Raw genomic sequence first — 25,567 nt, forward strand, 5'->3', positions numbered from 1 at the left:
CGAGTCCCTTGGATTGCAAGGAGATCCAACTGGTCAGTCCTAGAGGAGATCAACCCTAACTGCTCTTTAGAAGGCCAGATCCTGAAACTCCAAGACTTTGGCCATCTCATGAGAAGGAAGGACAAAAGAAGAAGGAGGGGACGGCAGAGAAGGAGGGGGCTGGATGGAGTCACTGAAGCAGTAGGCATGAGCTTAAATGGACTCCAGAAGATGGTAGAGGACAGGAAGGCCTGGAGGAACGTTGTCCGTGGGGGCGCGATGGGTCGGACTTGACCGCCACTAACAACAACAAGCCTAACTCAAGAGCATTTTTACCTAATGATGTAATTGAAAAAAAAGGACACTAAGCCATTGGAAACCAGTTAATAAATTATACCTAAAAATTATAGTTATGCTTTAATATATAGTATATTGTTTTATACTATAGTATGGAAAACTATAAATTGTGAATAATATTCCATTTTTCTCAGCTTTCAATATATTTAGAAACTCTACTCTCCATTTTACTTCATGTTATTCTGACTGTTCAGTCGGCCTCTGAATATCTTGACACATTTGTGGGGAGGGGGAGTAGAACTCCTTAGCATCAGAGCATGTTAATAATAATAATATATGAAATGCTAATGCTCTGATGGTCATTTGGGAAAATCCTTTCTTAGTGAACACCTAGAAGCCAAAACATATGTGCCAAATTTCAAGTTTGTAGGCTTTACAGTTCTGGAGATTTTGTGATGATGCGTGAGTGATATTTCGCTTTTATATAAATAGATTAGATTATCTTTTGATGCAACACACATAACCAAATATTAGAACATGCACCTTTAACAAAAACTTACTTCAGAATGTTCAGAGTGTCGGAGACTCCACAAGAACTCCAGCACTGCCATAAAAATTGCTACGATTAAACCACATATCAGGACCACAAAGATTCCACCTATATTCTCCATTCCTAGACCTATCATAAAACACACACAAACACACACACAGAAACAGCATTAGCACGACGGAGTAACTTCTAAGAAGCCACAGATTGCTGTTGCAATCTGCAAGTAGTGATTTGTGTGATTGATTGTGTGGCAGCCTGTGGGGAAGTCTCCCACCCATGATTAACATGAAATTAACCTTGGAATATTATGCAAATACACAAGATAATGTAATGGCAGTACAGGATAATAGCTAGCTTTTCCTTGCATGCAAAGTTTGAATAAAAGCATTGCCCTTAATAACCCAGCACATTACGCTAAAGAACAGATAGTAGCTTGGTAATTTCAACGCCCAGTAATAACATGCTACAACATATGGTTTTCAGTACTGATGAGTTAATAATATCTGTTAGGAATTCAAATTGAATTCATAAAAATGGAGTATTCTGCTAAAAAAAAACCCTAGAAATATATTGGAGTCTTTCTTGGGTAGTTCCTACTATCAGAAGAGTTCAAACAAACTATGAGGATATCTATCTCCAAAGCGGCATTTCTCAACCTTGGTAGCTCTGAAATGTATGGACTTCAGCTCCCAGAATTCTGCGCCCAACTAGGGAACTATTCCGGGAATTGAAATCCATACATCTTAAGAGTTGCCAAGGTCGAGAACCATTATTTCCTCCTTCTTGCTGATGGAGAAGAGACCATAGTCACTAAGGAAAACAGATAAAGAATGGAGAGCTTTATTATCACCTGATTCTCTCAACTTTTTTTCCTATTTATTTTTAAAAACACCACCCCTCCTTTCTGACAGGTAATTCTCCCTTTGAAGGGAAACCTTTGAACGACTGCTTCTAGGTCTCTAGAACCTGGTGTTCCTCTATTCTTGTTCTTCTCATTTCTAGAGTCAGTGGATTCGGTTTCAAGGATGATACCATTAGCCTTGTTGTCTATCATAACATTGAAATATCTCCTCCATAGAAACTGGATCGTGGTGTGCTGACACAGATAGAAACGACTGCATTCATTGTGCAAAACTGGCTAGATCCTGGAATGTTCACCAGAGATGGAGCTAGGGAATCTCTCCTACATCACCTGATGGATGTTTTGTATTGGGTCAAAAACTCTTGCCTCGGTTTAAGCCAGAGCCATCAGTTATCATCTGTAGATTCAGCTCCTTCTGCATTGATCCTTTCATTTCTGCAGCTAAGGAACTCATTGGAGAACAGCTTTAATGAATGACAATGGCATGATATAGCATTTGACATTGTCTTGTTCTTAAGGTTCTACCGTTTTTGTGCCTCATTAAGCATTTTCATACACTGCACATTTCTTCCAGCTCTCATCGTTCAGCTATGAGTTGCTTTGGGACATCTTTAGCTCCCACGTGTTGGATCAAGGTCTTCATTTTCCACTGCATAAGATTTCGCCTTTCTCTATAGATCCGCTACCTGAGAAGGAAGAGGGGTGATTTCATCCTCTTTTTGAGCTGTTTCTTCAGTCTTTTAAAGCTATCTCTTGAGAAATCCTGACAATTTGAATATTGGCGTCTTTGAGCTCTGCACCATCACACAATCATTTGCAAGTGGTTGCTCTTTCTCTCCATAAGCAATGGCTTGTCTTCAGCTTGGCACTCCTCCAATCTAAGGACAACGTTTTTCTCTTCAAATCCTTCTTCAATTTCTTTTGAAGAGAAAATGGAAATAACTCTGGACAGATGAGAATGATTCATTCCTCTTCAATGGAGTCAAACAGATGGATTCTGACTCATTCTCCCTTCAGCAGGCCTGGTAGAGAACCGAAACAGCTCCTATTTCATAATCAGCTCATAACGCAGTTGATGAATCTTTCCCCTGATATATTCTACCTGTTCTTCAAGAAGTTCATTTCTCACCGAGTTTTATTCCTCCTTTGCAACCACTGACTAATTTGGACAGATCATTCTAAATCCTGCTCTTTTTCTTCGAGAAGATGCGTAACAGCATGAGTGCCATTGTATGTTTTAGTCATCGGGCCCTCTCGTTCAGCACATAAAAGATAATGTTTCGGTGTCTCTTCTGTCTATCTGCTCGGTGGTTAAGTCAATATTAGCACAAGGAGTATGAAGCCAATCGTTGTGATCATAACCATAGATTGATTCTGCTCTTAGCTTGTAATGTGAGAGCTATTCTTCTAGCATCCTGGTAATTTCAGCTCCGAGAAGATCCCTACTATTATACACATTGATAATGGTGCCAGCATCTCTGTATTCCCTGGCACATTATTGTCCACAGCTTCACTTACATAATTCTCTCAATGAATGTCTCTACCATAGACCAGGAGTGCAGGATTAGTTGTCTAAGGAGAGGACACAGCAGTAGACAAAGAACAGTTGTTCAAAACTGGCATCCGGCTTGGCACACAGTGGCAACTGCTATTGCAAGAGATGGGGGTCTGGCAAAGATTGGCAGTGCAACCTGCCTCTTTCCTGGTTGACAAGTGAGTCACAGGCTTTCCATGACGTCATACAGTCCCCACAGCAACAGGTCGACCTCAATCGGCAACTATAGTGGCATATTTGTCAGCAGTCCTTCCTTGGGGTTTGCTGCATGGTTTAAATCAGGAGCCTCCAACCTTGGCAACTTTAGGACTTGTGGACTTCAACTCCCAGAATTCTCAGCAAGGCTGGCTGGGGAATTCTAGATATTGAAGTCCATCCATCTTAAACTTGCCAAGGTTGATTTAATACTGATGCAAAGCATTCCATTCACTGATTCATTCATTTTTATTCTTGTCTTCATCCAGCATAAGTACCGGTATGAAATACAGAAATGTTCACAGATGTATTTCTATTATATTTAATAGAATATTAAATTATTCTATTAAATTATATGGTAGTATTAAAAGTTAATTAAAATATAGTAGTAAAATATTTACATGACAAATAACTATAAAACTAAAGTGAATGGATTTATTTACTTGGTCTCTGAAAGATCCCCTAGTGGTTAAGCTATAAAATATCTACATTTAAATCATCTGGCAAATATTATTTCTCCCCAGATATACCTAAACAAATAACAAATGGAATAGAGACAAACTAATAATAGTCAGATAGATGACTAAGTCAAGTATCTTGCTTCGGACAACATTAAAATTTAGCAAACAGGACAGCAAATATCTCAACATGAAGATAACAGGTTAAATAAAATGACAAAACCAAAACAATAGGCAAGAATAATAATGCAAAAGAGACCATATTTTGATCCATGTTAACATGATGCCACCATTTTTTAATAGCATGGAAAACTGAAATTCTACTTGATACAAGAAGACACAAAGAAAAAATAAAGCAATGACAGAGTGAAGACAAAACTTTGGAATTTCTGTTACCCTTTTGAGTGAGGCATCATATGGTTACTTCACATATATCTGGATATATGGATTCCTAGGCACTACCTGTCTCGATGAATGTCAGAAATAACTTTTGAGATTTTAGGCAACAAAGACTTTTGCTACAGTTAATCAGTGTAATTTTCTGCTAAGGATGCCTTTGCTAAATGGGCATCTATGTCAATATGTAAAATAAAGAAATGCCATTACAACTACCAAGGTCAAGCCCACACAAAGAGTTAGAGATGTTTGCCTGGCTTCAAAGTCATTCTTGAGTTTGGCCTATGAAATAATGATTTCCTTTCTCTAATAAAATGCATTGAATTGTATTCAACTTGTATCTCATCTCCTTTATTAGCAGCTCTGGTTTAAAACCAAAGTCTAGATTAACCTTGCTGTATTTATAATTCTTGCTGGAGGCAATTCACTTTTGGCTGGGAATGTTTATTACTGGGACTTGGATAGACTTCACTTGATTGAGCAGAAGACTGACTCACAAATGATGTGTTAGCTTGTATCAGAGCTGCCGAGTACAATTCTTAATCAATTCAGACACCTGTAAAAGTTGCCTCTTTCCTCCTGAGCACTAAATCAAAATGTGAGAATCAAAGATTTATTGACAGTCCCGCCGGTTTTTTTAGAAGACAGCCTCATCGTCTCCTCCTCGTAAATCATTGTCCGGTTGTTTTATTTGCGAAAGTTGACGGTCATATCTCTTGGTGTCTGCCCAATGCACTTTCAGGTGTTCAAAGCAGGATTTGTTCCAACCATGTAGCAAATCACTGTGGCAGAAGCAGCGATTCTTCCACAAAGATGCCCATTAAAAGCCTGAACCTTCCAAGAAGGGAATTTGGCACCCACAGAATAAGTCATTACAACTCCTGGAAGCTTCTGTAGCATCTCTGTTGTGGTTCGCCAGCAGCAGGTGTGGACAGCTGAGGTGTCGGAGAGCGAGGACTCAGATGAGGGGCCTGCATGTGATGCAGGGATGGGGCCAGGACCATCAGGGAGTGGAGTGCTGCCTTCGGAGATTGTGGAGGCTGGCAGCAGTGAGGAAGAGGACCCCGAAGAGCCTGTGCCTAGTGCGCCTGTGCGCAGGGTTGCTTGAAGGAAAGAGCAGCTGCAGCAGCACGGACACCTCGGGAGTAAGGCTGCAAGGTAATGACCCCTCCCTTAAGAGATAAAAGCTAGCTGAGAAACCGGAGTTCTTTGCAGGAAGCAAAGAAATCTTTGCATTCAAGCGTTGTGGACGTTCAGAATATCTTGGTTGGTGTTTGGACATTCTTTGTGTTTGAAATATTTCTTGGCAACTTTATCTAGCGTTCTTGGCAGCCTTGCACAACCTTGGCAAGGCTTGTTCTCATCAGAAACAATTAGTTTGAAACAGCCTTTTAACCGTGAAGGAACGGAATTCATAAAGAATCATTAAAAGGTTTTGCTGTCACCTCTGTTTCTTGTTTGTTTCCTTGGAACAAGGTTTGCGTCAGAACAATCTCCCACCAGTTGCCTCCAAGTTGATAGTGGAAACATTACCCCCAAAATCGATAAGGCTGCCCGCCTTTCCATTTTCATCCTAAACAATGCTAGTTTAACCATGTTTGCACTTCAAAGCAAAGGACGTAATTTCTAATTCTCCCATGGGGGTAACAGCAACTCTTAAAGTTGTTTGTCTCCTGCTAGAATTTCTCCATTCCAGGTCTGGTGATGGTGGGGATCATATCACACCACTTGTACACTAAAGCGACAATTGCCCCAAGATCTCTTGTTAGAATAACAGAGTTGGAAGGGACCCTAGTCCAACCCACTGCTTAGGTAGGAAACCCTACACCACTTCAGACAAACGGTTGTCCAATCTCTTCTTAAAAACTTCCAATGTTGGAGCATTCACAACTTCTGGAGGCGAATTGTTCCACTTAATAATTGTTCTCATTTTCAGGAAATCTCTCCTTAGTTCTAAGTTGCTTCTCTCCTTGATGAGTTTCCATCCGTTGCTTCTTGTCCTGCCTTCAGGTGCTTTGGAAAATAGCTTGACCCTGAAAATAGCTTATTGGAAGACTGCTATCCTATCTCCCCTGGTCCTTCTTTTCATCAAACTGGACATATCCAGTTCCAGCAACCGTTCTTCCTATGTTTTAGCCTCCAGTCCCCTAATCCTCTTTGTGACTCTTCTCTGCATTCTTTCTAGAATCTCAACATCTTTGAAATATAAAATCTAAAATATTATAAACGTACATCTGAATACACACACATATTTTTTTTTGCTTCATTTGTCACAGCCAGCAAAGTCTCTATTACAGCTTCTATTTTGGCATTCTAGCATTATATGTTGGGTAGATGACTTATGAATAAATGACCTGGATGATATATATATACATTGCATAATGAAGGAGAATATTTGTAGCTCAGGTTGAGATCTGTCAGAGCTCGTTCTCTTTATTGAGGGGTCCCCTATGTGCTCCCCTTCTCCTCCCCTCTTCTCTCTCACAGGAGTCTATTTCATAATTTATCGGTTTATTTTATTTTATTTTTATTCTTTGAAGTTTAGTTATGTGTTTCAGATGTCAAGATAAAGCAATTAGCGCTCTCCCTGGTCTCTGGATGTCTGAGGCTGACCAGCGAGGCAGTTAAAAGTGCTCCGGTAACATAATCTTGTCTCTGCAGAATTGGCCTGGAATTTCCACCGAGAGTAAGAATTTTAAAAGCAGTACTGAACTTTTGTTAGGAAATGACATATATTTGAATAAAAATCAAATCAATGTAAAGACACACACACAGAGAGAGAGGCAATTGGAGGTTTACACACACAGAGGGAGGAGGGAGGGAGAGATTATAAGGTATTGATGGAAAGGACCAATTTCCTTTCAAAATTGCTTTTAAGGTGCCTTCCCCCTCTCCTGCCGACTTCCCAGTTCTTTCATCTTTATGATAAAACATAGGTTTGAAGCAAAGATGGTTTCCAAACATCTATTTTTCTTTATGAGCTGTTCCAACATACAGAACACAAATTCTTTGCTGGATGAAAGATACAGACTGTTATCCTGTTTGTTTTTGCTTCATGCTCGTTTCCCCTGCCCCAAACCAGCATAAATGAATACTATGCAAACCTAGAGTCTAAGGGCCTTATGGTTTATTGGCTTCTAAGGGCCAGATTTTTTTTCCCTTTGTCCAAAATTCAGTCTCCCCCACCCCCCAAAAAAGGAAGAAAAAAAAACAGAAAGGGAATGTGCACACTGACAACGTCTCCTCGAATGGTGACGAACCATTTGAAATCAAACTGCCCAGCTCGGAGCTCAGCCCAATGGTCCAACTCCCAACTCAAGCTACTTTTGTTCGAATACATTTCAGAGAAGGCGCTCATAGTTTACCCTTGGCTCGATGGTCCTCCTCTTTAGGACACTGTCCGCCCTCCCACCACTTTCGCTTCAGGATTTCCAGACGGTTGGTCTCCTGCAGCTGGAGAATGGCCAAGTCAAACTCATCGCGGAAAACAGAACCTGTAAAGCCAAGCGGGCAAATCAGAAACTAAAAGAAGAATCCACTCTTCTACTCGTTCTGTCTTGGGAGGATTTCCATTTTCCATTTAAGTCTGTTTCCTTTTGTGAAACATCGCAGGAAATCTTGGACATCAGGTAGAATCAAACCTTTTAAAATCTATTCTTGCCTGAGTCTTTAAAGTTACAATGGGAGAAGCTGTTCTAAAACTCTCTTGATGTACTCTCTGAAGCCGTAGAGCAGGGGTGTCCAACCTTGGCAACTTTAAGACTTGTGAACTTCAACTTTGCTGCCTGAGGAATTCTGGGAGTTGAAGTCCACAAGTCTTAAAGTTGCCGAGGTTGGACACCCCTGCCGTAGAGCATTCCAGAAGAATGAAGGTATTTGCTACATTGCCTGAAAGTCTCAATTTGCTCATTGCTGAAACTTAGATGTGTTTTTGATTATGGAAAATGTATTGCCATAGTAGTAATTATATTGCTATGAATGTGTTCTTATTTTTCCCTCTTCCTACAATAAAACCTGCGCATATAAGACTAAGGAAGGTTCAGTTTCCCATTAAGGAAAGGGATTCCTTTTCCCTCCCAACCCCCACAAGACATATGGGTTATTTCTTATCTTAGAGGTTCAAAGTGATTTGTTCAGCAAGCAAAACCATCAGACAATTCAGTGCGGCTTAGGAATAACCTGACCAAGGTTTTTTTTAGGGCTGAGGTCCCTGCATGGAAGGGCTTCTGATGTTTTATGAATCTGTAAAAGTAAAGGTTCCCCTTGCACATCCCTGCTAATCATTTCTGGCTTTAGGGGGTGGTGCTCATCTCTGTTACAAAGCCAAAGAGCCAGCGCTGTCCAAAGATGTCTCTATGGTCATGTGGCCGGCTTGACTAAACGCCTTTGAAGGCACATGGAACACTGTTCCCTTCCCACCAAAGTGGTCCCTATTTTTCTACTTGCATTTTTTTTTACGTGCTTTCGAACTGCTAGGTTGGCAGAAGCTGCTGGGACAAGTAACGGGAGCTCACTCTGTTATGCGGCGCTAGGGATTCGAACCGCCAAACTGCCGACCTTTCTGATTGACAAGCTCAGCATCTTAGCCACTGAGCCACCACATCCCTTCATGAATCTGTAGGTTCTATTAATGCCCTGAACCTCTGCAGACAGCTCAGAATAGCTAGAATTTCACTTCGCTGCCTACCGACTGGCATGCCAATCCCGTAGCCCTTGGTGTCCAGAAGGCCCCCGACCTGGGTGAGGTTGCAATTGCGCTGGCGGTAATACTCGTTCATGGTGGACTCCAGCAGGAAAGCATAGTTGGAGTTGAGCACCCGGGCGATGCCTTCTTCTGTGCTTTTAACAAAGACGCTTGGCTGCTTAGAATACATGTAATTCCACATTCTTTGATACGTCTGGTACCGTGAGTTCTTAACAAAACAAAAGAATAAAGATAAGCCGAACCCGGCCATCGATTGGATAGACCTTTCTACAGATCCAGAGATAGGCTTTATTATTTATTTATCTCAGACCCTTAACATCCTGGACACAAACTGTTTCAACTTCTACCCTCCAAACCACGCTATAGAGCACTGCACACCAGAACAACTGCTAGACACAAGGACAGTTTTTCCCCAAACGCCATCACTCTGCTAAACAAATAATTCTCACAAGACTGTCAAACTATTTACTAAGACTGTATTACTATTCTTCTTCTCATCCTTCCTATTACCTATCTCCTCCAACTTATGACTACAGCCTTGTTGCTTGGATCTTTACTATTATATTGTTTAATTTAGTATCCTATGCTTATTTAGTATCCTTTGACTATCACTAAGTGTTGTATCTTATGATTCTTGATGAATGTATTTTTTAATGTACCCTGAGAACTTATGCACCGAAGACAAATTCCTTGTGTGTCCAATCACACTATCCATTTCTATTCTATTCTATTCTATTCTATTCTATTCTATTCTATTCTATTCTATTCTATTCTATTCTATTCTATTCTATTCTATTCTATTCTATTCTATTCTATTCCTGAATTCTATTCTACTCCACTCTACTCTACTCTACTCTACTCTACTCTACTCTACTCTACTCTACTCTACGCTATGCTACCCTACTCTACTCTATTCTAAAAATGAATTCTGGCCTCGGGACCCAAAGGACTTACTTGGAAAAATGTCATGCTGGAGCCTCCATGGATTGTGCCATACTCAATCGCTGTCTGATCAGCCAGATCGTCGACAGATTCAATGGGTACGTCCATGCGCTGCACGGTGAGAAAAGCTGCCAGGTTAGCCGTATAGGAGGAGATGATGATCAAGGTAAAAGCCCACCTTGAGTGGAAGAAAAAGAAACAAAAGACAGAATGGGAATGATCTGGGCTTTGCAACTTAAGAGCAATCCCTTCCTTTCTGAATGGTGCTAAACATCTATGACTATCTAAGACGTCAATATATCAAGAACGGGCTGGATTAAGTGGGGGAAAAAAAGCCTTAATCTGTGTAAAATACAGGCATGTGTTCTAGAATCAATGGACATCTTACAAAGCAGCCTGTTGGAACTTGATTCCTTCCAGATGTGCAGAAAGAGCAACCGGGAATTCTCACCATTCTGGCTGAAGTCCGGGAATTGAGATGTAATCCTCAAACATCTGGAAGAAGAACTAATTTTGCTCATCTAATGCTATTTCCTCTGCACATCAGAGGCTGGTAAAGGTCGGGTTGGATACAGAAGGCAGCATTGCAAGATTTATTTCTTCTACTAGTGGGATCATTGGTGTCCCGACCAAGGCTTCCTGAGACTGTAATTAAGCACATGCTTAGTCCAAACAATTCTTGTTTTATTTCAACACTGGGAATTATGTTCATTCCCAGCTCATAATGAGTCCCAAACAGTCCCTCAAGATAAGCACCCACCTTTCTCTCCTTTGAATTGCAGCCAACAACTAAAGTGCCAAATTAGCTGTAAAAAAACCAACTGAAGTACAAAGTTCACACAGAGCTTCAAGGTTGAATCCGAACAGAGCAAACAAAGTTGCTTCCTGCAAAGGTTCCTGTCCCTTTGCACTTCCATTATGTCTTATGGGAGGGGCAATCACCTCCAAGCCTTACTCCCGAATCGCCCCTTTTGTTTTAGCTGCTCTTGCCTCCTAGCAGCTCTGTGTACATACGTACTGGAAACAAGCTCCCCCTGTTCCTCTGCCTCGCTGCTGCCAGACTCCAAAGGCTCCAGAGGCAGCAACCCACTCCCAGAAGGTCCTGGCCCCAACTCTGCATAGGACGCAGGACCCTCATCCGAGTCCTTCCGAGACTCCCGGATTGGCCCATGTTCTTCCCCACTGTCCAATTCTGCTGCCATCTCCGCAGGCTGCCGGCGGACCACAACAATTGGATCCCAAATTATTACTGTGCATAAATTATTTTGTTATTAAAGTTTCAGGATGTTTCTGACTTCTTTATTTTAACAACGAAACCCAAGGGCATGACAGAATCAATGGTTGTGGAGGTTAGGTTTTACACAGTTACTGGTATTGAGATATATTGTACACTAGCTAAGAACCAGAAAACCATGTAATAGAGAAATTTCGTGTTTTTTTCTTAGGAGAAAAGTCTGTTTTTATCTATCTCCTTTGTTACCCTCTGCTGCTTCTAGATTCCCGAGATTCAATCTGCAACTAAGAGCAAAAACATTAATGCCAATAAACTCTGGGGGATACCAAATAGATCATCAGATTTCATGCTAGCACGGTGAACTAATAGTTTTGTTTAGAATTTAATTTAAAAAAAATCTTGAAGGATTATGGAAAATGGGTTCACTTAATCATTGGGAAATATGAGTATATAAAGCTTCTCCAAACATATTAACAGGGGAATATCTGAACCTAGAGTGCCATTAAGTGTCTCAGTTGCTATTGCATCGTCTGTCTTCGCTATTATTTGGATTTGGGTAGTCGAGAGAGAAGGACTGCAGGGTGGGGGAAGATCACAGCAGTATTCCAGTATTTGAGAGGCTGCCACAAAGAGGAGGGAGTCAACTTATTTGGGCAGGGCAAGAAACAATGGATAGAAACTAAACAAGGAGAGAAGCAACCTGGAATCAGGGAGAAACTTCCAAACAGGGAGGACAATTAACCAGTGGAACAGAAGTTGCCTTCAGAAGTTATGGACGCTTCATCACTGGAAGTTTTTAGGAAGAGACTGGACAGTCACATATCTGAAATGGTCGAGGATCTCCTGCTCAAGCAGGGGGCTGGACTAGAAGATCTTCAGGGTCCCTTCCAGCTCTATTCTGATTGATTGATTGATTGATTGAAATGTGTCTTAGGGATCTTGGAGTCTTAGTGGACAACCAGCTAAGTAGGAACAACCCATGTGCAGCAGCAGCCAAAAAAGCCAATGCAATCCTAAATTGCATTAACAGAGGGATAGAATCAAGAGCAAGGGAGGTACTAATACCACTCTATAAAGCCTTAGTAAGACCACACCTAGAGTACTGCATCCAGTTTTGGTCACCACATTATAAAAAAGATGTCGAGACTCTAGAAAGAGTGCAGAGAAGAGCAATCAGGATGATTAGGGGACTGGAGGCTAAAACATATGAAGAACGGTTACAGGAACTGGGCCTGGCTAGTCTAGCAAAGAGAAGGACCAGGGGAGACAGGAGAGCAGCCTTCCAATATTTGAGGGGCTGCCACAGAGAGGAGGAGGAAGGGGTTAAGCTATTTTCCAAGGCTCCTGAAGGTCAGACAAGGAATAATGGATGGAAACTGAACAAGGAGAGATTTAACCTGGAAATAAGGAGAAACTTTCTGACAGTGAGAACAATCAACCCATGGAACAAAAGTTGCCCTTGGAAGTTGTGGGAGTTTCATCACTTGAGACCTTCAAGAAGAGATTGGACTGCCATTTGTCAGAAATGGTGTAGGGTCTCCCGCATAGGTGGGGGGTTGTACTAGATGACGTGTAAGGACCCTTCCAACTCTATTCTGATTGATTGATTGATTGAAATAGTCTAGGTCTTCCTGCTTGAGCAAGAGGTTGGGCTAGAAGACCTCCAAGGTTCCTTCCAACTCTACACTGATGGGTTGTTTTTTTAGTAGGTTTTTTTTTTAATATTTATTTGATTTGTCAATCGCTTACAAGATACAGGAATAAGAATAAACATAGTTTTGAATACATGAGATAGATACTTATAAGAAAAATAAAAAGAAACAATAGGACAGGGACGGTAGGCACGTTGGTGTGCTTACGCACGACCCCTACAGGCCTCTTAGGAAGGGGGTGAGGTCAATAGTAGACAGTCTAAGGTTAAAGTTTTGGGGGTTTGGGGAAGAAACCGCAGAATCAGGTAGAGTATTCCAAACACTGACTGATTGGTTGATGTTACCAAAGCTCTCACCCCGCCAACAACCCATGTCAATAACATTCTATGGAACCACCTCAAGAAGAAACACGATTTCTTTCCGCCACCCTCCATTTTCTTACCAGACTCCACTGACACAGCGGGTGGACAAAGCTCGTGGGGCAATCGTCGATCCCTGTTGCATGAATCCACCGACAGGAAACCACAGGCTGTTGCCCAGGGAATACTGATTCACCAGTAGATTGCATCGCCCTTGAGAACAGGGATGGGGGCTGTACCACTCGTAGGGGGTCAGTCTGCAGCATCAAAACACAACACATCCGGTTATACTGGCATACAAACACAGGGTGCCATAGAAGCAAGAGTGATAGGATGTCCCCGGATGCATCATTTCTCAAGAGGAGGTCTTGCCACGGAATGGCATATCATACGATTCAGAGGTGGGTATTTAGCCGGTTCGGACCAGTTCTAAAGAACCAGTAGCAGAAATTTTGAGTAGTTCGGAGAAGCGGCTATTGGCACCTCTGACTGGCCCCGCCAACCCCATCTCTTCTTCTCTGCCTCCCATTGAGTCCCAGCTGATCGGCTGGGTCTTCTTTGGTTGCCCTGCACAGGAGAACAGAGCTGGAAAGCAGGTTAGTGGGGTGGGGAGGGAAGGGGGATTTTGCAGTGTATCCTTCCCCTGCCACGTCCACCAAGACACACCATGCCCACCAAGCCATGCGACACTCACCAAGCCAGGCCCACAGAACCGGTAGTAAAAATTTTTTGAATCCCACCCCTGGCCCATTGTACAATGCCGGTCTATGGACCGGGGGATTGAAGACCGCTGATTTAAAAGCACGTTCTTTTACACAGCCATCGCCTTTCTCATTCTAGAAGAGTAGTTACTACTCAGGGGTATCATTTGATAGGTTTTTTTTCCCTCCCCTCACAGTCAGCCACCTGACACTGGATGTCGGTTATCTGAAGCCCCATGTCATCGGGGCAGGCGCGTTCAGAAAACGTTATCGGGAGCAGCCGTATCTTTGTGCCAACAGGCTCCAACTGGGTTGTAAGTGGTTTCAAAGCCTGCGTGTTGCTGAAAACCTTTAGGAGCTCCTGAATCTGACAGCTTTAGTTGCGCTGAGAGGCCCCCAAAGGTGACCAGCATTACAGCTGTGTAGGCTTCATATGCATCTACAAAGAGTGAAAATCGGTAGCGTCCCTTGTGAAAACTGGAGAGACGCGATCCTGTTTTGATCGGAAAGAATTGCAGTGAGGGAGGATGTGAAAATTCTATTTCTATTAAAAACAGGTAATGGTTGCAGGGAAGATCTACAATCCAGCACAACCACCTATACAGCAAAACTTCCAAAAATTTAGATTTAACCTTCTTAGATTTCTTTTTTTCCCTAATTTATAGAAATTCTGGGCATTTGTCAAATAAAAAAATTATGCTGATCTTTAGAATGAGGCTATATATTTACCAATAGTTCTAATTCATGTTGAAGAAAACATAGCACATAGTGTCTTCTGTTTTAATTCATCAAAGGTTAAGAGTTGTATTTGTATTGTGTTTAGAAATAATGCGATCTCTTATATTTGAAATAAAATGATTGGTGATCGTAGCCTTAGATGAACCTCATGTCATTCCTGTTGCTCTATTAATTGACTGATGGTGCAATTCTACCCACATTTACTTAGAACCCTTTCTATCCAATTCAGCAGGATATTTTTTTCTCTCTCTCCACTAATTATTATTTTTAGGCACGCAACCAAAATTTCCCAGCCAACATCGGATCTATTCCTGTGGAAATGCAGGTGTTCAATCGTGAACACCAAATGCAAACGAACCTCACCTGAAGTACACCTGCAGCTTCAAAGCTGCCTTAGAAGCACCTTTATAAGTACATCTCACATGTGACTGGAGGTCAAATCAATACAAAGGTTCCCCAGTTTTTGTTGTTGTGTATCTAAGCAAACACAGGTTATAATCCGACAGGACAGGAGACTTGTTTGTTTATGCAATATTTTTCCAGAGAGGATGCTCAGCCTAGTTTGATAATTTCACTCTGAAGCTGCCAAAAGATAATTGTCGCCAATAAAAAAAATACTCATTTTTTTTATTCCGGAAAATCTTTGCTTTCTGTCTCATCCCCATACAGCATAATTGGATTTGTATTGAATCTGCAATCTAGATTTCTATTTTTATTGGCTTAGACACCCAGTTCTGATTTTCTGCAGAGGAATACATACCCAAACACAGCAGTCTGCCATCTGGTTCTGTTGAAGCTAATGTCTTACATCCCTTTCTAGATATCTCAGCGCCTTTGTTGGGGAATAATCTGTCCAGCCTAACTTCAAATCAACCTTAATAAGACATATATTGGCTTCTGTTCATGATTCCCTGCCTTCAGAGGGAACAGCCATTCGGCAATTAGGGTGTCTGCATTTTATGGGACAGACAAAACAATTAGTGCCTTTCAGCATGGAAGGATTTAGGATTTTCCTTCCTCTGTGGAAGATCGTGTGTCATTTATTATTTGGGCAGTGAAGTTTTGTGTGTGACCTTCCGTTTCAACAAAGGGTATCTTAATAAGCAATGGGTTGCTCCTTAGTTATATCCTACTCGCCAGCTGATCAGATCAACTGGCCACTGTGGGAAAGGAGAAATTTTAGTTGGCCTGCAAAAAAACGTCAGGAGAACTCGAAGGATATTAGTATGCAGGGGTCAGGGGCCACAAATACTCTGAAATGGTCTCTGCTCCTGTAGGGCAACACTCAGTAAAACGTCCCCATAGGTCACATGAGGCTTGATACATCAATCCAGGGGCAGATGATTTGTAATAAAGCAAATCTTACTATTCACCGTTTCATAGGGACATTAGACTTGCCGTTCAAATGTGGCCACATCAACTCCCAGAATCCCAACATTCTTTTGGGATTTGTGTCACATCCCGTTTTGTTGTTCTGCAACTGCAGAACGCATTGTGGAAATCCAATTGCGGGGTTATTTGAGTATGGATCCCGAGATAGACATAAGAAGTGGGTTTTCATTTCCTTCCAGATTCCCAAACTAGCTACGGCTCCGGGATTTTTGGATGATCACATACGTCAGTCCTAGTTCATGTCATTTGGCTGCTCCGGGGTGGGCTTCAAAAATTTTAGCAACCGGTTCTCTGCTGGGTTGCTGGGCGGGCGTGGCCATGGTGGGTGTGGCCTAGTCGGCCTCCTGCACCATGGTGGGGTGGGGAGATTTTCACTCTCCCTGGGCTCTGGCGGCTTTCCTTGAGCCTCCAGGAGGGAGAAAACAGCCTCCCCAGGTTCTGGAGGGCCTCCGGAGGCCGAAAATGGGCCCCAGAGGTTAGACTGGGAAGTTGAGGGCAAAAAACCCATTCCACCAAAAGGCAGTACCAAAACACACCCATATGGTTACCATGAAAACTGATGGCTGAGTGGCTTACAGTACAGTTGTTAGGGCAATGTGCTAGGACCAAAGAGATCTGGATTCAGATTCACCTACAGCCAAGGCTGATCACTTTTATTAGTCCAACCTATGTCACTGAACGCATATGGGGGGAAAGTAGGAGGGAGCAATTACTATGCAATGCCACCTTGAGCTCCCTGAAGGAAAGGTAGGATAGGAAATAAATACAGGAGTTGAACTCAACTTAAAAGAGTCTCATGGTGACCTCGAGCAAGAACTGTGTTTTTTTTTTTTTTTTCCTGGAGCTGATTGTAAAGTCAATAGACATAAACATTCCATCCATCCATCCCTCATAAACCATGGACAAAGCAACCCACATTAGATTTCTCCATGTAGTTCTTAGACGTTGCCAGTAAGTGTCACTGTGAGGATAGGGAATAGACATAGAATGAAAAATTAACTGTACCGGGCCACCAAGAAGAGGACGCAGCTCACTGCAAGGTAGGCAAGTAACATGAAGAGCCAAACCCCAGGAGAAAATGGATCCAGAAAAGAGAAATAGCCAGGTTTGCGCCCCTAGGATAGAGATGATAATAATAATCACCACAATTCAGTTCTTATGACTCTCATACACATTTAAAAACAAACCTTTGTTGTACAGGAAAAACCAATTACAAGACCGAGATTGACTGTAGAACATGCTAGGCTAAAATGGGTAGGATTTAGGTAGGTGAATTCGGGATTCACTATCTGGTGGGACATGGTGGCTCAGTGGCTAAGATGCTGAGATTGTCAATTGGAAAGGTCAGCAGTTTGGCGGTTCGAATCCCCAGCGCCGCGGAATGGAGTGAGCTCCTGTTACTTGTCCCAGCTTCTGCCAACCTAGCAGTTCGAAAGCACCTAAAAATGCAAGTAGAAAAATAGGGACCCCTTTGGTGGGAAGATAACAGCGTTCCGTGTGCCTTCAAAGGCATTTAGTCATGCCGGCCACATGACCACGGAGACGTCTTCGGACAGCGCTGGCTCTTCTGCTTTGTAATGGAGATGAGCATCGCCCCCTAGAGTCAGAAGCGACTAGCACATATATGCAAGGGGAACCCTTTACCTTTACCTATCTGATGGCAACACATCCGTCGTGCAACTTGTCTGAGCTAGGCTATCACAAATACTTCAACCGTGGTTCCCAATCAAGCTATGGGAACAAGTCCCGCTTAGATGGACACCCAAGTCAAGGCTATTCTCCATTTTGGATAATACATACATGGTTAGAGAACACAGTTAAGCAACATATATATTTAAAGTCAGAAATATTTTTGTTAGGTATATTGCCAGAAAAATGTGACAAAGGGCATGTATATTGAATATTACATGCTTTGACAGCAGTGAGAATTGTATTTGCACAACATGGGAAAAATGAGGAAATTCCTACAGATGAAAATATAATTTAAAAAATGTTAGATTGTGCAGAAATGGATAGGTTAACATTAAAGATAAAGGATAAAGATGATTCAGAATGTTTTTTAACTTGGGATTTGTTTTACAATGGTTAGATAATAGAGGCAGGAATTAGAAGTTGGAGGAATATCATTATATACAAGTAGAGATTATTTTTATATACTTTATTCATTAAACATGAAACTCAGTCAACTGAACATTCAAAAATGCACCACAAATAATATTAGTCTTATTAATATGTAAATTGACTCAGACAATACACTGTTTATTAAGCACCCATATATATTAAAGGAAAATGTATACATTGTTAAAAAAAGACTATTCTCCATTTTTCATGAATGTCTAATGGACATTCTACCATCACTCAGGCCTTGATTGCTCCAAGGGTACTTTTGCAAAAGGCAACTGGACTTTCTTTGTTTTTCCCTTGAAGACGTTTTGCTTCTCATCCAAGAAGCTTCTTCAGTTCTGTGTCCTCGGGGTCATCTGAATGGTGCAATGGGTGTGGAGCCTTCTTGGAACTGTTGACCCTTCTTGGAACTGGTGATCTTAAGGTCACAGATAAACCTCCAAGTGGCCTTAATGAATCTCTAAAAAAGATGCAAATGACCAGCTGTCTGCAAGGAGGATAAATCCTTCCGTTCCCCACCATCCTGTCAGAGCTGAAGAAGCTTCTTGGATGAGAAGCAAAATGTCTTCAAGGAAAAACAAAGAAAGTCCAGTTGCCTTTTGAAAAACCAGCTTTTGTGACTTGGATCAGATGGTCTTTAAAAGGAGAAAGCTGTCAGGATAGTAGTGGTAGTATTAAGTTCACAGCACTCTAGAACAAGGGCTATTTATAAGTACACCCTAAGGTTTAACCCTGGCACACACTAATTGTGCCCTTCCCTGCCATGGGATGAGCTGACTACAACTCACACCATCATTCATGCTTGGTCACACAACTGTTGACCCTTCTTGGAACTGGTGATCTTAAGGTCACAGATAAACCTCCAAGTGGCCTTAATGAATCTCTAAAAAAGATGCAAATGACCAGCTGTCTGCAAGGAGGATAAATCCTTCCGTTCCCCACCATCCTGTCAGAGCTGAAGAAGCTTCTTGGATGAGAAGTGAAAGGTCTTCAAAGAAGAACAAGAAAGCCCAGTTGCCTCCTGAAAAAGCACCTTTGGGACAACCATGACCTGGATGACCGAGAATCTCTACAGACTTTTAGCTGCACAATTTGGGATGAACACCCTTGGAATGGTGTGAGAGTAGGAATGAATTTCCAGAGGAAAAATTGCAGACTACAGGAACCAGGAGCACCACTCAGGTGGCCCCGAGGATACAGGTAAACCTCCAAGTGGCCTCAATGACTCTCTAAAAAGGATGCAAATGACCAGCTGTCTGCAAAGAGTATAAATCCTTCCATTCCCCTCCATCCAGTCAGAGCCGAAGAAGCTTCTTGGATGAGAAGCAAAAGGTCTTCAAAGAAGAACAAGAAAGTCCAGTTGCCTCCTGAAAAAGCACCTTTGGGCTCTAAAGGAAGGCAACAAGTTTGTTAAGCCGAGCTATCCATTCATGTGAGCATCTAGAAAGGCCGTGAAAAGATTCACGGTTTGGAAAATGCAGCAGTCCACTCCCTGCTGAAAGGAAGCATCAAACCCCTGGGGCCCCCAGGCCTTATTTAATGACCCCACTGCACAATATTCCATTAGTTTGAATGGAGGGGGAGAGGAAGAAGGCTGTGTTTGTAACAGCAGGTCAACAGCGAGGCCTCCTATTAGAGTCCCTGTTTCAGAAAGCCACAGTTGATTAAATTGCAACACATGAAATTGAGACAAATGACAGGCCCATTTGAACCTGCCATTTGCAGTTATTTGTGATGAAGCCTCTGTGTGTGTGTGTGTCTGTGTGTGTGTGTAAAATGGGGTACAGGCAAGCCAGGTCTGAGGACTGAGAAACCAAGCGACAGGAGACGGAAGCCCAATGTCATCTCAACAGTGAGGAGAGGGAGACGGGGAGATGCTGCTTTAACAAGCTGGAAATGCTTCTGCAGCTATTTGATAAGATAAGAAGATTCTTAAAGAAACCATGGATTAAATACAACGTCAGCTGCAGTTTCCCATCCTGGAATATGAAAGGAAGAAGCCCGGATGGGCTTTGAGCAGCTCTTGACTACTGTAATGAGTTTTCGAGCCTTCTCGTGTTAAATTAATATTTACTCTTTTAATGACTCAATGCATTACCAAAAGACATTGAGACATTGGAAAAAGTGCAAAGAAGAGCAAGTAAGATGATGAAAGGCCCAGAGACTAAAACATATTGGAGGATTTGGGTTTGGCTAGTCTCGACAAAAGTAGGATTGAGGTGATATGATAGCAATATTCCAGTATTTGAAAGGTGGCCACAAAGAAGAGGGAGTCAACTTATTTTCCAAAGCCTCAGAAGGCAGGACAAGAAACCATGGATGGAAACTCATCAAGGAGAGAGGCAACCTGGAATTAAGGAGAAACTTTCTAACAGTGAGGACAATTAACCAGTGGAAGAGCTTCCCTCCAGAAATCACGGGTGCTCCATCACTGGAGGTTTTTAAGAAGGGACTGGACAGTAACTCATCTGAAATGGTATAGGGTCTCCTCCTTGAGTAGGGGTTGGACAAGAAGACCTCCAAGACCCCTTCCAGCTCTATTCCGATTGATTGATTGATTGCTTTTATACAGTGTATGCTAAACAACAAGTTTCTTCTCTATAACCGTAGAGACAGTCTTAATTAACCGTCTTAATTCTAAGACACAAGAACTGACCTTTGGACAGGAAATGTGAAGAACTGAAAAGGAAAGCAAAACAAAAGACTGATCTCTAAATCTGAACTCTAAGGAGGTCCAAACAGAACCTATTGCTTCTTTTCTTGTTGTGGCAGACATGTATGTATGTATGTATATGTATATGTATATATATTTAAATGTTGATGGTGGAAAATCCCAAGGCACAAAGATTGCCTCCTCCCTGTTTCGAAGGACACTCCTGTTCTAAACTACTGAAAAGACTCGATCGAGCAATTGTTTGCTTTCTTTTCAAAAACTCAAGAAAACAAAAACCATGGATGTAGCATTCGGTTACAAAACCACAGTCTGAAGGGAGAGAATTCAGTGGCAGATACGCCACGAGAACTAGTCGATCATATGGTTTAGGGCCAACCATCAAATGTTTCAATGAAGTTTCCATCCTGATAGTGGAAAGCAACAACAACAACAACAAAACCACATCAAGAATCGTATTGTTGGCCCATTTGCAAATGCTTTTCTGCCCTTGGGCTGATGGCATATTAGAAGGGGGGTATGGAGGGGACATTCCCTTCCTTTCTGGGGGAAAATAATATTTCCTACTAGCATATAAGTGGAGAGGCAGAGACCCAGCTGGCATACATCTCTCCATTCTGGAAATCCTGAGAAGAAAATAAGCAAAACCTTGGAGTGAATAGGTGGAATTTTTCATTTTTCTCCTGACTCTTGGAGTATCTATTGTGTTCCTGCTCTCAGGGCTGAGATCAACTAATAATTTGGCGCAGCAGGATGGGGAAAGGAAAACCCCATGGAAGGGAACTGAATTTATAAGCTTCCTTTTCTTTTTCTGCCTTTTTCTCTGAGATCTGCCTACTCTTTCTTTCCTATATATATATATATTCGTTGAGTGAGGAAATTACTGGCCTTTTTTTTTCTCACACAGCTCAATCCAAGGGCAAAGACAGAATTAGCATCCATCTGGGCTTGTGTCCTGCAATATATCGGCCATCTAATTTTTGCACAGGGATCAGAGACAGCAACTCAACCAGACTGGGATAAAATACCATTATTGTTCAGAGGGTGAAGAGGCTTCCCTCTGAACTTGCAGGCCCATTTGTCTAAAGGAGCTTCTACTGCTTGTCTCCCTAATTGAGTAATGTGGGAGTTCTAGTCCCATAAAACTCAACACAGTTGGAAGGGACCTTGTAGGTTATCCAGTCCAACCCTCCACCCAAGCAGGACACCCTACACTATTTTTGACAAATGGCAGTCCAGTCTCTTCTTGAAAGCTTCCAGGGATGAAGCTCCCACAACTTCTGAAGGCAACTTCTGTTCCATTTGTTGATTGGTCTCCCTGTCAGAAAGTTTCTCCTTATTTCCAGGTTGAATCTCTCCTTGTTTGGTTTCCATCCATTATTCCTTGTCTGGCCTTTGGGTGCTTTGGAAAATAACTTGACCCCCTCCTCTCTAGGGCAGCCCCTCAAATATTGAAAGACTGCTATCCTGTCTCCCCTGGTCCTTCCCTTCCCTTCACTAGACTAGCCAGGCCCAGTCTAGTGCAACCGTTCATTGTAAGTTTGAGCCTCCAGTCCCCTAATCAACCTGGTTGCTCTTCTCTGCACTCTTTCTAGAGTCTCAATGCTGTTTTTATAATCTGGTGACCAAAACTGGATGCAGGATTCTAGGTGTGGTCTTACTAAGGCTTTGTAGAGTTGTACTAGTACCTCCCTTGATCTTAGAATTGCATTGGCTTTTTTGGCTGCTGGCTCATATTTAGCTGGTTGTCCACTAAGACTCCAAGATCCCTGTCACAGTTACTGCTATTGAGCCTGGTTTCACCCAGTCTATATGTGTCCTTTTGGTTAAACTTGCCAAAGTGTAGGACTTTACTTTTCTTTACATTGAATTTCATTTTATTAGATATGGCCCAGTGTTCTAGTCTGTCAAGGTCCATCTGGATCTTGAGCCTATCTTCTTGGGTGCCAGCTATTCCTGCCAGCTTAGTATCATCTGCAAATTTGGTAAGTTCTGGTTGTACATTTGTCAATGAGCATTGTCCAAGAACTTAGTTAGCTTTGTAGAAACTGGGAAGCCCCTCTATCCATGAATCACATTCTCCAAAGCATTCTTTTCCTTCTTCTACTCTTAGTGAACTTCTGGAAGGAAAACACATATCTCCTAGAAGGGAATTAGCCACACCACTTTGCAAAGGGGAAAGAATTCATGTCACAAAACAGGAAGTTATTATGGTTATTCTTTGGTGAGATTCACAGCCTTTGGGGCTGGTTGGTAGCTCAACAGCTCCAGTCCTTACCAAGGACCTCGGAACTGTTCAGGTAGCGTCGGAGGACATAAGCTGTTCCAAGTAGGGTGGGTTTTTTGTATTCAAGTCTGATAAATTCAGGATTTCCAAATAGCGAGGCAATCCTTTAGGTATTGCTCCAAGGGCTCCAATTACAATTGGCATATTATTATCGTTATTATTGTTGTTGTTGTTGTTACCATGAAAGGTTATTTTAACCCCAAAAGGTAAAGGTTCTGGTGAGTCCAGCTAGGCTCTTGGAAACTATCAGGAGATTATTTTGATTTTCAGTTTAATCTACAGCCTTGGTGTACCCAGGTGATATCCTACTCAAGTACTAATCAAGGCTGACCCCAATTAAGCTTGTCTTCTAAATCAGCCAAAATGAATTAGCTCCAGCCACCAGCTTTGATATTCCACTACACAGGCTAATTTCTAATTGTTGAGTTTTATAATTAGTGTAATTTCTAATTTTCCTACAACGTTAATTAAAAAAAACAATGGACAATATCTGGCACAGTATTAAAAAAAAACCAGTCGATCAATATTTGGCCTCATAAAATCCTCGACCTGAGCTAATTTCAATGTTTTAAATAACGTCGGAATAATCAACTTCTTCTTTTAATGACCCCATAATCCCTTGTGGGATGGAGTCTGGGCAGCTGAATGGAGCTAAGTGTTTACTGGCCGGATGCCTTTCCTGGCACCAGTACAGAGGTTTCCCCCCACCCAGCAGATACATTCTCAGTGTGCCCAGAGAGAGAAATATCTGCCTATACCTAGGATTGAACTCACAGCCTCCTGATTGTGAGGCTAGACTCACTTCTAGGCACACCACACCACTCAAATAACATCAGAATAACGCAGTACAAAAACAGAAAGGGTGGGGTTGGTGGGAGTTTTTTTGGGGTGGGGGAGTAGACAAATCCTCACAGCTGTTGCTTTGTGCAACATTTGTCTGCAGATATCCTTCAACGTGAAAACCGCTTTTAAACGATGTCTCTTACCAGGTGAACGCGGTAGAGGATGCTAATCCCCAGAGTCATGAAGGGCTTTGAGAAATCAATCACCTTCTCTCGCTCGGCTGTAATGGTCAGGCCAGCCACTGCCAAGTCAGCTTTCTGAAAAGGAAGCAGAGAGGAGGATCAATACCTGTGGCCCAAATGGGGTTTGGGGTAGTAGTGGAAAAAAAAAAAATCTGACAAGGCTAATTTCTGAAGAATTTATTCTCTCGGAAGTTTTGCCTAAGGAAGAAAGAACAGGGTGACTTCCGGGAAAGATATTCTTTACGATATTGGCTCTCTGTGTTTGTGTGTGGAGAGAGAGAGAGAGAGAGAGAAAGAGAAAGAGAAAGAGAAAGAGAGAAAGAGGAATAGAATAGCGCTGGAAGGGAACTTGGAGGTCTTCTAGTCCAGCGCTTTGCTCAAGGAGGAAAACCTATACTATTTCAGGTAAATGGCTGTCTAGTTTCTTCTTCAAAACCTCCAGTGATGGAGGGTTTTTTTTCAGGAGGCAACTGGACTTCCTTGTTTTTTTCTATGAAGACATTTCGCTTCTCATCCAAGAAGCTTCTTCAGCTCTGACAGGATAGCGGGGAATGGAAGGATTTATACTTCTTGCAGGCAGCTGGATCTATCTGGATGACTGAGAATCTCTACAGACTTTTTAGCTACACCATTTGGGATAAACACCCTCGGAATGGTGTAGGAATGGATTTCCAGAGGAAAAAAAATGGAGACTACAGGAACCAGGAACACTACTCGGGTGACCCTGAGGACACAGATAAACCTCCCAGTGCTTCAACAACCCTCTAAAAGGATGCAAAGGACCAGCTGTCTGCAAGGAATATCAATCCTTCCATTCCCCACCATGCTGTCAGAGCTGAAGAAGCTTCTTGGATGAGAAGTGAAAGGTCTCCAAAGAAGAACAAGAAAGTCCAGTTGCCTCCTGAAAAAGCACCTTTGGGACAACCATGACCTGGATGACTAAGTAGCTTTACAGACCTCCAGTGATGGAGCGCTCACAATTTCTGAAGGCAACTTCTGTTCCACTGGTTCATTGTCCTTCACTGTTAAGGAAGCTTCTCCTTCATTCCAGGTTGCTTCTCTCCTTGATTAGTTTCCAACTATTGTTTCCTGCCCTGCCCTCCGGTGCTTTGGAGAATAACTTGACTCCCTCTCTTCTTTGTGGCAGCCCCTCAAGTACTGGAATATGACTATCGCGTGCCTCCTAATTCTTTTTTTCTTTAGACCAGGAAGAGAGGAAGAGAGAGAGGGAGAAAAAGAAAGAAAGAAAGAAATGGATGATTTTTGAGCCGGTCCCTCACAGCCATTCCACTTTGTAGGGTTGATCTTTCATGCAAAAACTGAGAAAGAGAGCGGTATGTGCACCATCTTTAGTTACTGGTGCAAAAGCCGAATGGAAGCTCAATGAAGAAAAATAACCAGTAAACCAGCAGAGGGAGATTTAGGGAGCTTTCCGTGGTCCTGAT

The 25,567-nt window shown here is 42.2% G+C and overlaps 1 protein-coding gene, 1 long non-coding RNA gene and 1 pseudogene across 3 annotated transcripts in view; 1 reads left to right on the plus strand and 2 right to left on the minus strand.

Moving 5' to 3' along the window:
* LOC148125063 (uncharacterized) overlaps positions 1 to 25,567 on the plus strand; it is a 558,115-nt gene that overhangs the window by 438,857 nt on the left and 93,691 nt on the right. The window lies entirely within an intron of this gene.
* The window catches only part of GRIK4 (glutamate ionotropic receptor kainate type subunit 4), a 337,150-nt gene that overhangs the window by 932 nt on the left and 310,651 nt on the right, over positions 1 to 25,567 (minus strand). For both annotated transcript variants that reach the window (XM_087939152.1, XM_087939153.1), the window contains exons 13-19: positions 24,084 to 24,197; positions 17,021 to 17,130; positions 13,268 to 13,441; positions 9,952 to 10,117; positions 8,980 to 9,205; positions 7,658 to 7,786; positions 837 to 955 (exon numbers count right to left, since the gene is read on the minus strand). In XM_087939152.1, the coding sequence (XP_087795278.1) occupies positions 837 to 955; positions 7,658 to 7,786; positions 8,980 to 9,205; positions 9,952 to 10,117; positions 13,268 to 13,441; positions 17,021 to 17,130; positions 24,084 to 24,197 (1,038 nt within the window). The remainder of the gene's footprint in view (positions 1 to 836; positions 956 to 7,657; positions 7,787 to 8,979; positions 9,206 to 9,951; positions 10,118 to 13,267; positions 13,442 to 17,020; positions 17,131 to 24,083; positions 24,198 to 25,567) is intronic.
* On the minus strand, positions 1,570 to 3,336 carry LOC148125066 (trafficking kinesin-binding protein 1 pseudogene; annotated as a pseudogene).

Source organism: Pseudonaja textilis, chromosome 9, assembly GCF_049901715.1.
Source record: "Pseudonaja textilis isolate UNSWEBS1 chromosome 9, rPseTex1.2, whole genome shotgun sequence".
Lineage (NCBI taxonomy): Eukaryota > Metazoa > Chordata > Lepidosauria > Squamata > Elapidae > Pseudonaja > Pseudonaja textilis.